Source organism: Lathyrus oleraceus, chromosome 4 (assembly GCF_024323335.1).
Source record: "Lathyrus oleraceus cultivar Zhongwan6 chromosome 4, CAAS_Psat_ZW6_1.0, whole genome shotgun sequence".
Classification (NCBI taxonomy): Eukaryota; Viridiplantae; Streptophyta; class Magnoliopsida; order Fabales; family Fabaceae; genus Lathyrus; species Lathyrus oleraceus.
Window position 1 is genome coordinate 457,311,689 of NC_066582.1, and position 13,462 is coordinate 457,325,150.

General features: G+C 35.8%; 3 protein-coding genes across 4 annotated transcripts; 1 reads left to right on the plus strand and 2 right to left on the minus strand.

Moving 5' to 3' along the window:
• The first annotated feature begins 814 nt into the window (after window positions 1-814).
• LOC127076109 (calcium-transporting ATPase, endoplasmic reticulum-type) lies at window positions 815-5,318 on the plus strand. 2 transcript variants are annotated; one of them, XM_051017676.1, is made up of 8 exons: window positions 815-1,055; window positions 1,370-2,866; window positions 2,959-3,080; window positions 3,186-3,464; window positions 3,553-3,936; window positions 4,036-4,145; window positions 4,229-4,457; window positions 4,572-5,318. In XM_051017676.1, exons 2-8 carry the CDS (start codon window positions 1,381-1,383, stop codon window positions 5,130-5,132), a joined length of 3,171 nt encoding a protein of 1,056 aa, XP_050873633.1. In that variant the 5' UTR covers window positions 815-1,055; window positions 1,370-1,380; the 3' UTR covers window positions 5,133-5,318. The 2 variants fall into 2 exon arrangements, with proteins under 2 accessions (XP_050873633.1, XP_050873634.1); XM_051017677.1 differs by lacking the exon at window positions 815-1,055 and adding an exon at window positions 1,064-1,177.
• Window positions 5,319-5,492: 174 nt separating this feature from the next.
• On the minus strand, window positions 5,493-7,484 carry LOC127076111 (pentatricopeptide repeat-containing protein At5g08510). The gene is made up of 2 exons (XM_051017680.1): window positions 6,428-7,484; window positions 5,493-6,155 (listed from the first exon to the last, which is right to left on the minus strand). Exons 1-2 carry the CDS (start codon window positions 7,352-7,354, stop codon window positions 5,547-5,549), a joined length of 1,536 nt encoding a protein of 511 aa, XP_050873637.1. The 5' UTR covers window positions 7,355-7,484; the 3' UTR covers window positions 5,493-5,546.
• A 137-nt stretch (window positions 7,485-7,621) lies between these two features.
• Window positions 7,622-13,044, minus strand: LOC127076110 (U-box domain-containing protein 44). The gene is made up of 5 exons (XM_051017678.1): window positions 12,780-13,044; window positions 11,214-12,572; window positions 10,831-11,134; window positions 9,829-10,316; window positions 7,622-9,275 (listed from the first exon to the last, which is right to left on the minus strand). Exons 2-5 carry the CDS (start codon window positions 12,441-12,443, stop codon window positions 8,277-8,279), a joined length of 3,021 nt encoding a protein of 1,006 aa, XP_050873635.1. The 5' UTR covers window positions 12,444-12,572; window positions 12,780-13,044; the 3' UTR covers window positions 7,622-8,276.
• Window positions 13,045-13,462: the final 418 nt, after the last annotated feature.

A 13,462-nucleotide genomic window follows, 5' to 3' on the forward strand; every position in this document is an offset into this window, starting at 1 on the left:
ATAGATGGCGGTGAACTCGAGGAGTTAACAATATGAGAAAATTTTAAAGTTTCGCTCTTCTCTCTCTAACATTTTATCAGAAAATGGGACATCAATTTACCTGAGCTATATTTAATTTTCACCAGAAATCTAACATAACTCCATTTTAGTCAAACATGTTTTGATTTTAAATTTGAATTTTAAAACTAAAAAACAAAAATTGCAACAACTCCTAACAAATTCGGATTTTTTTTATTTTGTTATATGAAAATTGATTTTTTTAAAATTAAAAATAAAAAAATTATTACATACTCTAGAACTATTTTGAATGAAATTCATTTTTTTTTATGAATTTAATTTCTCCCTTAACACATTGATTCAATCACATTTGACCATATATCTTATAAAAACAGTAACATAACAAATCGAAATTCTAATATAATATTACTATACACTCATGTAAAAAAAAAAAATTTTACACTATAAGTACATAATAACTTACTCTCCATATATCATATACATGTTTGACTAATGTGAGATCAATAAAGCTATTTGTTTGTATTATATATATATATATATATATATATATATATATATATATATTATATTATATATAATATATATATATATATATATATATTAATATATATATATATATAATTATATATATATATAATATATATATTATATATCAATCAAGATATGAAATTAAAAAGAGAAACAAGATTTGAAAAAGTGTAAGCGTAACGTTACATTAATAATTAATAAATCCACAAAGTCAAAAGCAAAGAAAGTGGTGGGTATGCAGTTTATTTTATTCCATCCAACTCACACATCTCTACAAAATTCTAAAGTAACTGTCTCACACTTTAGAACAACAACAACAATTTTAAAAGCATCATATTCCCAATTTCTATGACTCTCATCACAACTCAAGACCAATGACTTGTCCTTAGTCTTCACAAGCACAGTTTATTTCTTGTACAATAAGGTTTCCTCACAACATAGCATCTTAGGATAATTCTTTGCTTGGTTTCCAAGCTCACAAATTCCAACCTTATCTGCTTCTTCTGATGGTACAATTTTTTGATTCTATATTTTTTTTCCTTCATGTATGTATATATAAGATTAAACACAACACAGTTTCTTGTTTCATTTATCATACAATTATTTTGTATCTGTGGAAGTGGTTGTTGATGTATGTATGCAATTTGTCTTTATTTTATTTCATGTTCTTACAAGATGTTTTTTTTTTATAGGTATGATAATCACATATGTCAGTATCGTGTTGGAGTCAGACAGTGTTTGTCTATGATTGTTTACAATATGTTTGTGAATTGTTGTAACAGAATTTTTATTTTTATTTTGTTTGTCTTTTTTTGATGTTCAGTGGTGAATTATATGCATATGAAAGTTCCAATGGAGGAAAAGCCGTTTCCTGCATGGTCATGGTCAGTTGAGGAGTGTTTGAAAGAGTATGGTGTGAAACTGGACAAGGGTTTGAGTTCTAATGAGGTTCAGAGGCGGCGCGAGAAATACGGTTGGAACGAGCTAGCGAAAGAGAAGGGAAAGCCGTTATGGAAACTAGTGTTGGAACAATTCGACGACGTGTTGGTGAAGATACTGTTGGTTGCAGCCTTTGTATCGTTTCTTTTAGCGTACGTTCAAGGGAGTGAATCCGGGGAGTCTGGATTCGAAGCTTACGTAGAGCCGCTCGTGATCATTTTGATCTTAGTCCTTAACGCAATTGTCGGAGTTTGGCAAGAGAATAATGCTGAAAAGGCTCTTGAAGCTCTGAAAGAGTTGCAATGTGAATCTATAAAAGTGTTGCGGGATGGATATGCTGTTCCTGATTTGCCTGCGCGGGAGCTTGTTCCGGGCGACATTGTTGAGTTGCGTGTCGGAGATAAAGTTCCGGCTGACATGAGAGTTGCAGCTTTGAAAACATCGACATTGAGATTGGAACAAAGCTCGTTAACCGGAGAAGCAATGCCTGTTCTGAAAGGCACAAATCCTATTTTCATGGATGATTGCGAATTGCAGGCCAAAGAGAATATGGTATTTGCTGGCACAACTGTTGTCAACGGAAGCTGTCTTTGCATTGTTATTACCACAGCAATGAAAACTGAAATCGGAAAGATACAGAAACAAATACACGAGGCTTCGTTGGAGGAGAGTGATACTCCGTTGAAAAAGAAATTGGACGAATTTGGTAGCAGGCTAACAACTTCAATCGGAATAGTTTGTCTCGTTGTGTGGATTATAAACTACAAAAATTTCATTTCTTGGGATATTGTCGATGGATGGCCTTCGAACATTCAATTTTCGTTTCAGAAATGCACTTACTATTTCAAAATTGCTGTTGCTCTTGCCGTGGCTGCAATACCAGAAGGTCTTCCAGCTGTTATCACAACATGTTTAGCGCTCGGTACAAGGAAAATGGCGCAAAAGAATGCGATTGTGAGAAAGCTCCCAAGTGTTGAAACTTTGGGATGTACCACTGTGATTTGTTCGGATAAAACTGGCACGCTGACTACAAATCAAATGTCTGTGATGGAGTTCTTTACTTTAGGAGGGAAAACCACTGCTTCTAGAGTCCTTAGAGTTGAAGGGACAACTTATGATCCGAAAGACGGAGGCATTGTTGATTGGACTTGCTATAACATGGATGTGAATTTGTTAGCCATGGCAGAAATATGTGCTGTTTGTAATGATGCTGGTGTTTATTTCGACGGTCGCTTATTTCGAGCCACGGGTTTGCCAACTGAAGCTGCTCTCAAAGTTTTGGTTGAAAAGATGGGATTTCCAGATATCAAGTCAAGGAACAAAACTCGCGACATGCAAGGTGCAGCAAACAACACGATGGATTGCGATACCTTGAAGCTAGGTTGGTAAATGGACTAATTTATGAAAGATCCGATAACTGTCAAAATACTATTGTATTAGGAATAACAAAGTACTTTGGTTTTTATTGCGCAGGATGTAGTGAGTGGTGGAATAGAAGATCCAAACGGGTAGCTACGTTGGAGTTTGACCGTGTTAGAAAGTCGATGAGTGTTATTGTTCGCGAACCGGATGGTCAAAATCGGCTTCTTGTAAAGGTACATGCATCAGTACAAGTTTCCAAATAAAAAATGTGAACTCTTTCTATGCCTGATTTCATTCTAGTGCTACATTTTCGAGTTCTAAAGACAATTGAATCGCAGGGTGCCGTTGAGAGTTTATTGGAGCGAAGTTCGTTTGTGCAACTTGCGGATGGATCTCTTGTTCCAATAGATGATCAATGTAGGGAACTACTTCTTCAAAGACTCCATGAGATGAGTTCGAAGGGGTTGCGTTGCTTGGGTTTGGCATGTAAAGATGAGTTGGGAGAGTTTTCAGATTATTATGCAGACACTCATCCTGCACACAAGAAATTGCTTGATCCAACATACTATTCATCCATTGAAAGTGATTTAGTTTTTGTCGGCGTTGTTGGTTTAAGAGTAAGTTTGCATTATACCGTTATCAATCTTCTTGCGATGCAGCTTATTGAGGATATTAACTAATTTAGCTTATAATCGAACTGATTAGGACCCTCCTAGAGAGGAAGTTCATAAAGCAATTGAGGATTGCAAGCAAGCTGGTATTAGAGTTATGGTAATAACCGGAGATAACAAGTCAACAGCCGAGGCTATTTGTAAGGAAATCGGACTTTTCTCTAGAGATGAAGATCTTACAGGTCAAAGTTTGACAGGTAAAGAATTCATGTCTCTTTCTCATTCAGAACAAGTTAAATTACTGTTGAGAAATGGAGGCAAGGTTTTCTCGCGAGCCGAGCCAAGACACAAGCAAGAAATTGTGAGACTATTGAAGGAAATGGGAGAGATTGTTGCAATGACCGGAGATGGCGTGAATGATGCACCTGCACTTAAGCTTGCTGACATAGGGATTGCTATGGGAATAACTGGAACTGAGGTAATGTAACTTTCGCTATATTGTGGTTACAATGCGAACTTATATATTACGGTAATAAACGTTGAAACAATATTTCACCATCTTATCATGACACCACAGGTTGCAAAAGAAGCTTCAGATATGGTGCTTGCAGATGACAATTTTAGTACTATTGTTTCAGCTATCGCTGAGGGTCGAGCTATTTATAATAACATGAAAGCATTTATAAGGTATGTTGTCTCTTAGTTTGTTTTTTTCCTTCCACATTCTACATTTGGTTGATCTATATGGAAATTTCCTCAATCTTCTTCAGGTACATGATATCGTCAAATGTCGGGGAAGTGATATCGATATTCTTGGCAGCAGCTTTAGGGATCCCAGAATGCATGATACCAGTACAACTTCTGTGGGTGAATTTGGTCACTGATGGTCCACCTGCAACAGCTCTTGGTTTCAACCCTGCTGATGTTGATATCATGCAGAAGCCACCACGAAAAAGCGACGATGCCCTTATAAGTACTTGGGTTCTTTTTCGTTACCTAGTAAGTTTAGCTCAAAATCTCTTCAATTTCATCAACTCATATATAGAGACATCACAAAGTCTGTCATAAATTCATTAAGCTAATTTAACCTTATACTAATGCTCATCATGGCAGATAATTGGTTCCTATGTCGGAATCGCAACAGTTGGCATTTTTGTCTTGTGGTACACTCAAGCATCTCTTTTTGGCATCAATCTTGTCAGTGATGGACACACAGTTATAGAATTGTCACAGCTTCTCAACTGGAGGGAGTGTCCTTCATGGTCTAACTTCACTGTTTCTTCGTTTGACGCTGGTGGTGGTCGCTTGATCGCGTTTTCAAATCCTTGTGACTATTTTTCAGTTGGCAAAGTAAAGGCAATGACACTTTCTCTGTCTGTTTTGGTGGCAATTGAGATGTTTAATTCTTTGAATGCTCTATCAGAAGAGAATAGCTTGAGGACATTACCACCTTGGAGGAATCCTTGGCTTTTGGTAGCCATGACATTATCTTTAGGACTACATTGCCTCATACTTTACATTCCATTCCTCTCTGAAGTGTTTGGGGTTGCTCCATTAAGTTTGAAGGAGTGGTTTTTGGTGATTCTGATATCAGCACCTGTTATTCTTATTGATGAGATTCTAAAATTAGTGGTGAGAAGTCAAAGGAGGAAGACAAAAGAGAAAGAAGCATGATGAAATCTCAGTTCCATGGCCACCACCACAGAATGCAAAATACTAGGATACTTGGGAATATCAAGCCAAATTCTTTGATAAAATTTGACTTTAGTTTTTAGGAAAATTACAGTTTATTAATTTATGCTGACAAGGAATTTGTAATCATTTTAGAAAATCTATTTAAAACACGAGTATTGATTTTCACAGAGTTACAGTCACAGACGCAGAAAGAGCCAAATCAAAAGATTGTTTTATCTTGCAAAGTAGGTCTTGAGCTTTTTTCAAGAATAAAATTCATGACTCTTTATAATCTGTGACTGCAAAATAATGGATTGTATAAACTGATTTAGCCAACTCTTTTGTTTGACAAAAATGGGGTTGATGGAAAATTTCATGGTTGCATTTTGGTGTATCTTCCATGAATCCTACTCTCTATGAATGTTTGATCAAATCAAAATCAAAATGGCATTCATGTTCATTTCTCTTAAACTTTATCATTTCATAAACTCCATTTAGCAAAGCAAAAATTTCGCTACTTTCTGAATGGGATCTATCCTCCACAATGAACTTATGCAGTTGACCTCCCTCTTCGATGAAGCTATGTCCAGCTGTCTTTGTAATCTTGCTTCCCTTCATCACCTTCCTGAGCTTTGCAACTCCATCCCATTGGCCAGCTGATGCATAAATGTTCGAAAGAATGACGTAATTTCCCGGATTCCCAGGCTCAAGTACAAATAAAGACTCGGCTGCTATTTCAGCCAGTTCAACATTACCATGGAAACTGCAAGCCCCCAACAAAGCACCCCATATTACCGAGTCTGGCTTCATTGGCATAGTCTGTATGACCTCATAAGCTTCCGTTAATCGCCCTGCACGGCCTAGGAGATCAACTATGCAGCCATAATGTTCTACTTTGGGAACAATATTGAAGTCTCTTGTCATTGACTGGAATATATGCTTGCCCTTTTCAACCATGCCTCCATGCGTGCATGCCAAGAGAAGCCCCACGAATGTCACGTCATCGGGAAAAGTTCCTTCTCTCTGAAACCATAAATGACACAAAAAAAACACAAATGTTAGTATCATCTACAACTTCTTAACGTGGCAAGTTAGGTACCTCAGCTGGTCTGAACCAAGAGTTAAAGAGCCGGTTCAAACCAGGATAAAGTAGAAAATACTAATATAACTACTAATATACTAACATTTGCTTATAAAAAAAATAACTTCTCAAGGTTTAGAATCATTTCTGAAAAGGGTCTATCATGACATATGTGAAGGAATTTAACAACAGGTCAAGCAAGTAGGTTTCTTACCAGCATTTGATCATAAAGCTCAATGGCCTTGTGACATTCTCCATGGACAGCCAAACCCATGATCATTGAATTCCAAGAGCACAAGTTTCTGAATCCACCTATCTCATCAAACACCTTCCAAGCAACATCAATCTTCCCACACTTCGCATACATCTCCAATACAGCATTACTTACAAACAAATTCTTAAAAAACCCATTTTTCCTCGCATACGCTTCAACCCTCTGCCCAATTTCAAGTGCCCCAAGATTCGAGCAAGCCGGCAAAACGCTTGCCAAGGTCACTTCATTAGGAATTATATTCTTCTCCCTTTCCATCCTCAGAAACAACCCCAAAGCTTTTTCATACTGTTTATTCTGTGAGTAACCCGACACCATAGTGGTCCACGACACCACATTCCTAGAAGGCATCGACCAAAACAACTCCAACGCACTTTCCATATCACCATCCCTCGAATGCCCAGCCATCATAGCATTCCAAGTGGGTAACTCCCTCACAAGCATTTCATCAAACACATTACGTGCAAGCTTCAAACCACCCAATTTAGCATACATATCAAGCAAAGCAGTGGAAGCAAACACATCAGGTTGAAAACCTGATTTGATGAACTGGGTATGCATCATTTGGCCAAGGGAAAGAGAACCAATGGAGGTACATGCAGAGAAAAGGAAGTTGAAAGTGTATTGATTTGGTGAGTGACCATGAAGGAGCATTTGGGAGTAAAGGGAAAAACATTGGTGTTGGTGTTTAAAGGAGTGAGCTTGAATGAGTTTGTTGTAGAGAAAAACGGTTGGTTTTTGGGAATGGTGCAAAACTAGTTGAGCATAGTTTAGGTTTGGGATTTCAAGTAGCTTTTCAATGAGGATTTTGGTGTTGTCTATGCCTTTTCTTAATGTGTAACCATGAATTTGCTTCACTTGGTTCATCATAATGTTTTTTTTTACTATGTGTTATTGAAATGTTTCTAAAATCCAACTCATCTAAGCTTAAGAAGAGAAACACAATGATTAAAATAAATGTATTGTTTACATCCACATTATTTACATACTTGTTTTCACATTTTGAGAAATATAAAATTAATATTATGATTTTTTACATGTGTTTTATTATATTTGTACTTTTATTCCTGAACTTTATTTTCACACACTAATGTAGGTTGTGTTCTTGGTTAGTTACAATGGAAGTAGATTGTGATCTTAATTTAATTAGGCTATCTTTTAATAAAATATCTGGCTATCTTTATCACTATGTAAGAAGAATCACAATGAATTCAAATAGCAAATAATACAATTGATAAAAAAAAATGGCTTTTATTAAGCAATACAATACAATCAATCTTCAAATGTACAAGTAACTTGAGGCGTTTAATATAGGCCTCAAATAAATCAATTCCTTCATGTCCAATGGAGCTCTTGCCTTTGTATATACACACCAACAACAGCCCAAACAAGAGCTAAGCTTAAGTGATTCTCCATGACAGCTAGCCAAATGCAGAGTTTCAAAACATTTTGATCACAAGATTGAGAAACATCATGTTAGGTTTTTCGAGTTGGTGTTAAACTGACATTGATGTGGGAATGACGTCAACGACAATGTACATAACAGAGGGACCATTTTGAATGACATTTTACAACGTCAGAGATGTAGTTCTCAGTTCGGAAAACTGAAGGACTATTTTGACCGATGCTTACAATTTCGAGGACTAATTTGCCTACTCACTCATTTCCTGTCCAAATATGCGGTTTGCAATCACTGGTGTTATGAAGAGTTAAAACACCAAAAGAAGATTATTCCCCGTTGTTAGCTTAGCTGCAAAGTAAACTAAACATGAACAAACCTTTTTTTTTTCTCTCAAAAGTATGAAGATTGATCATGAAGAACATTCAAATGTGCCAATACTCTAGCTGACATGGATCTAACTCTACCATTACTCCTCTGTGTTAAGTCAACTAGAGGCATTTGAGCTGAAGATCCATACAACTGTTTGAACTCTACTAGCTGAAAAATCCTTTCCAAAACATTTAGAGACTTTTCTTGCAGCTCAGGAGAGGAAGAACTGAGAAATTTTATTATCAAGGGTATTGCATTTGCTTTAGCAAGCACTTTACTACCACTCTCTAGTTTTTCACCTTCAATTAATGTTAATAAAGCGTCCAAAGAAGCTCCACAAACTCCATAATCAGATTCTCCAAGATTCCTCGTGAGTGGTCCAATTGCTTCAGCTGCCAACAGGCAAAATGATGACTTGACAGTGCATATTCCTCCATGAACTCTGCAGCCAATTTCATTTGGAGCTGAGAAGCAACACAGTAGTCCTTTTCGGTTCAGAATAGGTTTGCCGAGCCTAACCGTGCTTTTAGAAAATTCAGCGAGACATAGTGCCGCACGTTGTTTTGTCAAGGTTGTTCCACTCCCAAGCAACTGCACTAAAACAGTTATAATACCAGTTTCAGCTGCAACCTTTTGCCACTCCAAGTTAGTTGGAACTGTAAACCGATGTAAGGCACCAATTGCTTCCTCTACTAAGTTACTCCTTTGAAGATCACTGTCTCTACCGTTGTGAACATACTTATAAATGATTGGAAGTATACCAGCATCCAGAATCCATTGAGTTATTTGATCAATTTCTGGCAGATGGCATATTATTCCCATGGCAGAAAGTATTTCCTCTTTATCAGATGAAGATTCTAGGATCCGAAGTAAAGTATTGATGCACTTTTTATCAACATTCTCTAGTATGATGGCTTCATCACAGCTCTCTACCAAGCATGAAAACAATTTTACAGCACTTGCTCTTAGGTTTGTATTCTCATTCTCACACAGTCTAACCAATTCTGGTATAGCCGAGCACTGTTCATGCATAAGTACTCATTTAGTTATATTATATTGACATAAACAAAATCATCAAAATAGTTTAAACATTTGGAAAGGATAAGTGCATGAACGATAAAATAGTAGAAAATGGATTTAAAAGCCAGGCATTGTAAGGTTTCAATAAAAATAGTCCATCTGTTAATATTTTGTTGGGACTATAACATGAAACGTTAATGAAATATAAAATTTAGGTCTCTTAAAGACTAATTTACCAGTAACTAGTACCTGCATAATTACAAATTACTGACAAATTTGTCCCAAAGATGACCTAAATTTTATAAGTAATTAGTCCCCTAGCTGTTTGACATTGATGCGAGATCAATGTGCAATATGACATGTCTAGTTAACACGCCACGTCATAGCATCTAACAACAGAATTTAACAGATGAGCTGTTTTGAATGACATTTTATATAATTTTGAGAACGTACCTATTCCAAAAAAATGAAAGTCTATTTTGACAGATGTTTAAGGACGAGTTTGCTAATTCACTTGAAAGCTATTTATACTTATGGTCAGTAGGATTCATACCTGATTTAGCTTGGTCTTGATATATGAAGATGAAGGTGACTGGCACAAGACATAAAAGGTCAGAATAATGTTTTGTTGCACACCAGGTTGTGTCACCCTGACTAAAGGAAAAAGGTTAAAAACATCATCATCAGAATCTAGTAATAAAACTAGTGTTTGGGCATCTTGAGAGGTAGCTGAGGCAGCAAGTTGCATGATTATGCCTGCTACATCTTCCCATAAACTTGATGTTTGTATGCTATGATGGAAAAGGAGGTCAAGCAACGGTCGCGCGGCACCTTGTCGAATCATTTCTAGTCCATTTCTCTTTAAACTTGATATATTCCTAAGAGCTTTAGTAGCCACCTTTTTCATCTGAAGATCATAATGTAAGAATAGGTGAAGAAGAGGAGCCAATACACCACCATCAAATAAAGACTCTTTATTATGGTCAGTTAACTCCATTTCTGCTAAAGTTCTGGCCATAATCATCTTTACATCATCTGGCCCTGCATAGATAATGATATAGAAACAGGTTATGGTAAAGGCCTGTTTTCATACAATCATTCAGGTTATGGGGAGTAGTGTTCTTAACCGAAATTTATGTGGTTCTTTGAATCTTAGTAATAAAATTATAACACAGGTGTATTGTACTAGAAGTTGCATAAGATATATTTGTAGAACTATGTTATTTTGATGCACAAACTTGATGATAAATTTCGACAATAGTTTAGATGGTTAATGAGTTGCAACAACTTGTTATAATATTCATTAACTAGAAAATGAAAATAATTAACCACATATTTAAACTTCCTTAACAATCTAAGTTAACCAAATTTTAACAATCTAAGTTAACCATCTAAATTGTTGCCGAAATATGTGTAAAAAATCATTTCTGATATTTGTATCTATGCTCTTTTAGGTTTCCATACAAGTCTTTTATAAGAAAAAGAGGAGTAAAAGAACTAGCAATGGAGCACTAATACATCAAATTGACTAATGTAGATTAAAGATTAAACAAACCTGTGGAGAGACGCTGCAGTAAATGCGTGAAATAATTTGCCTTTGCCATCAGTATAACATTCTGATCAGAGTACGAAAGATTATACAACAGCTCAGTTGCATCTCTAGCAGCTTGGTCATCATCTCCGTTAGACATAGTCACCAATAGCAGTATGCAACCTTGAACTTTTCCAATGTGTTCCCGCGCCCTGTCATTTCTGGATAATTCAAGCAGTAATGCTACTGCTAATTTTCTTTCTTCTGAACGTCGTCCAAGAGAATGGACGATCGATTCAACTGCATCATCAACCGTTACAATTCTTTCCTGTAGAAAAGAAAGTTTAGTCCTCGAATGTGTAAACTAGTATTAAAATAGAAAATGGATAGTATTTTCATTTAAGTACCTTAGCTTCGTCATTATCATTTGCTAGAATGCAAAGGATGACAAAAGCACGATTCCTTATATCGCGGTTTTTCGAACCGAGAATTTGGATAAGAACTAGTATGTAGTCTTCAAGCATCAACCACTCCCTGTGTTGCTCTCTCTGCTCACACAAATCTTGAACAGTTTTTAGACATTCCATTACTTCATCATCATCTCCAAACTGGTGTATTTTTTCTTTCAAAGTAGCAATTGTAATCATTGTATTTCTATCTTTCCATTCTTCTATGGATTGTTTCAAAGTTTTGTTAGGTCTCAAAACCGATGTATCTAAAGGAATCAATGTCAAAGGACACAGCTTGTTTCCTTCTCCGAACCATTTTTCTATTGCACTTCTCTCAAATGTTTGATCTGATGAAGTTTCAACAGGTTCCATCATAACATCATGTGTGATAGGACAGTAAAATGACTGTAAAGGCTCTAAGATCCGAGTTCCTAAAGATTGGCGTTTCGCAAAGTATTTCAGTTTCCTTTCGCACGGTGATGAAGCTGCATCAGCTCTTTCCAACAAAGCAATGATCTGATCCATTTGCATAGCTTCGGCCTTCTTCTTATCAACACGGGCATTTTCGATTTCTTTCTTAAACTCTTCAAGTTCAACCTTCATTGTCGACCTCTCATTTGTAATTCCAACAGCCTCAGCAATGAGAGTTATTAAATTATTTGCATAAGAACGACCGACATTGTTTTCCCTTATCCCTGACTCGATTTTCTCTAAAATCTCTTCATCCGCTACCGCAGCCTTAAACCCAGCTCTCTCCATATTATCACAAATCTTTTCAATTTCTTCCAATATTCCAGCCGAAAGACCCGATGCAGCTAAAGGAAGAAGACCGAGCGCCTTGCTTATCTCCTTTGTGTGATTCTCTAACCGCTTTACAATGGACCTGCAATTCATCAACAGATAAAACTTGCTCTTCTTGCCACATTCTAGAGCAAGTAACTTCGCACCCTTCGTTTCGCGATTCATAACATCAATAGCACGGTTGAACGCCTCGGAATCACTCACTTTTTCTTTCCTCAATTCTTTCAAAACCGGCATGATTCTTTCCAAATAAGCACCAAGTTCCTTAAAACTATCCTTATTCACAAGCACATCACTAGCATAAAACAGAAACTCACCAATGGTATCTATGATTTGAGAAATAGCAGTTGTGGTAGGACCAGAAGTAAGCAAATCTACAACCATCATCTTACAATGCAGTTCAGTAATAAATGAAACAACAACCCTTTTCTTCCCATGAAACAAATAACACTAACAAATGCTACCACATAATGCTTCCACACACAACCACTTCAATTCAAACACAGGCGACTAAATCTGATAACAATATATAAAGAAAACAAAAAACAGAAACACTTCATCAGATTCATTGCAGCAATATATCAAACACAAAAGAAGCATGAAAATGAGACATAAAAAAAGCTTCTTTTTTTAATTAAAATGGAAAATATCTGCAAATTGGAAGACCCTATTGGCATATTCAGAGAAACCAAACAAAGGGAAGACTCCAAAGTCAACAAATACCTGAAAAAGACTTAAAGAGACATAACAGCCATGAAAATATTGAAAACCCCTTTGGAGCAAGAGAAACTAACACTGATTTGAGAACAACATGGAAGGATTTATATCATTCCATTTTCAAGAAGAGTTCAAATTGGAAATTGTCTTTGTTTTTTTTTCTTGCTTTCCCAATTTCTATCCACACCTGTTTTTTCCAAGCGTTGTAGAAGAATTTTCCATCTCATTTTTTTGGCTTTGAGACTTTGACTTGTGTGGTAGATAAATTAAAATTACTATATTTATAAATCTTAGACTAAGATTCTTAGTAGCAATAAAGTTTTGAAAGTTCAAAGAATAGAAGAAAATATGAAAATGATGTTAGTGAGTTTTTCAACGTGACAAAGTACCAATCATGCATTGCCACGTATGTTTTTGTCACTTTTTGTTTTAGCAAAATTATTTTAATAACATATTAATAATTTTTTTTACAATTAAATAGTACTAACAGTTTTTTTTATTGATATCCGATCTACAATCCATTAATCCAAAAAAATTAATAAAAAATAATATAATATTAAGTAAATGAAAATGTCGGTATTAATTAAATTTAGTGTATGGGAGTATTTATCATACAAAAAACTTTGACATATTAAAAAAAAAAGATTTTGACATCTTCCACAAACCAAAAATTAATGTTTCTTTTTTCA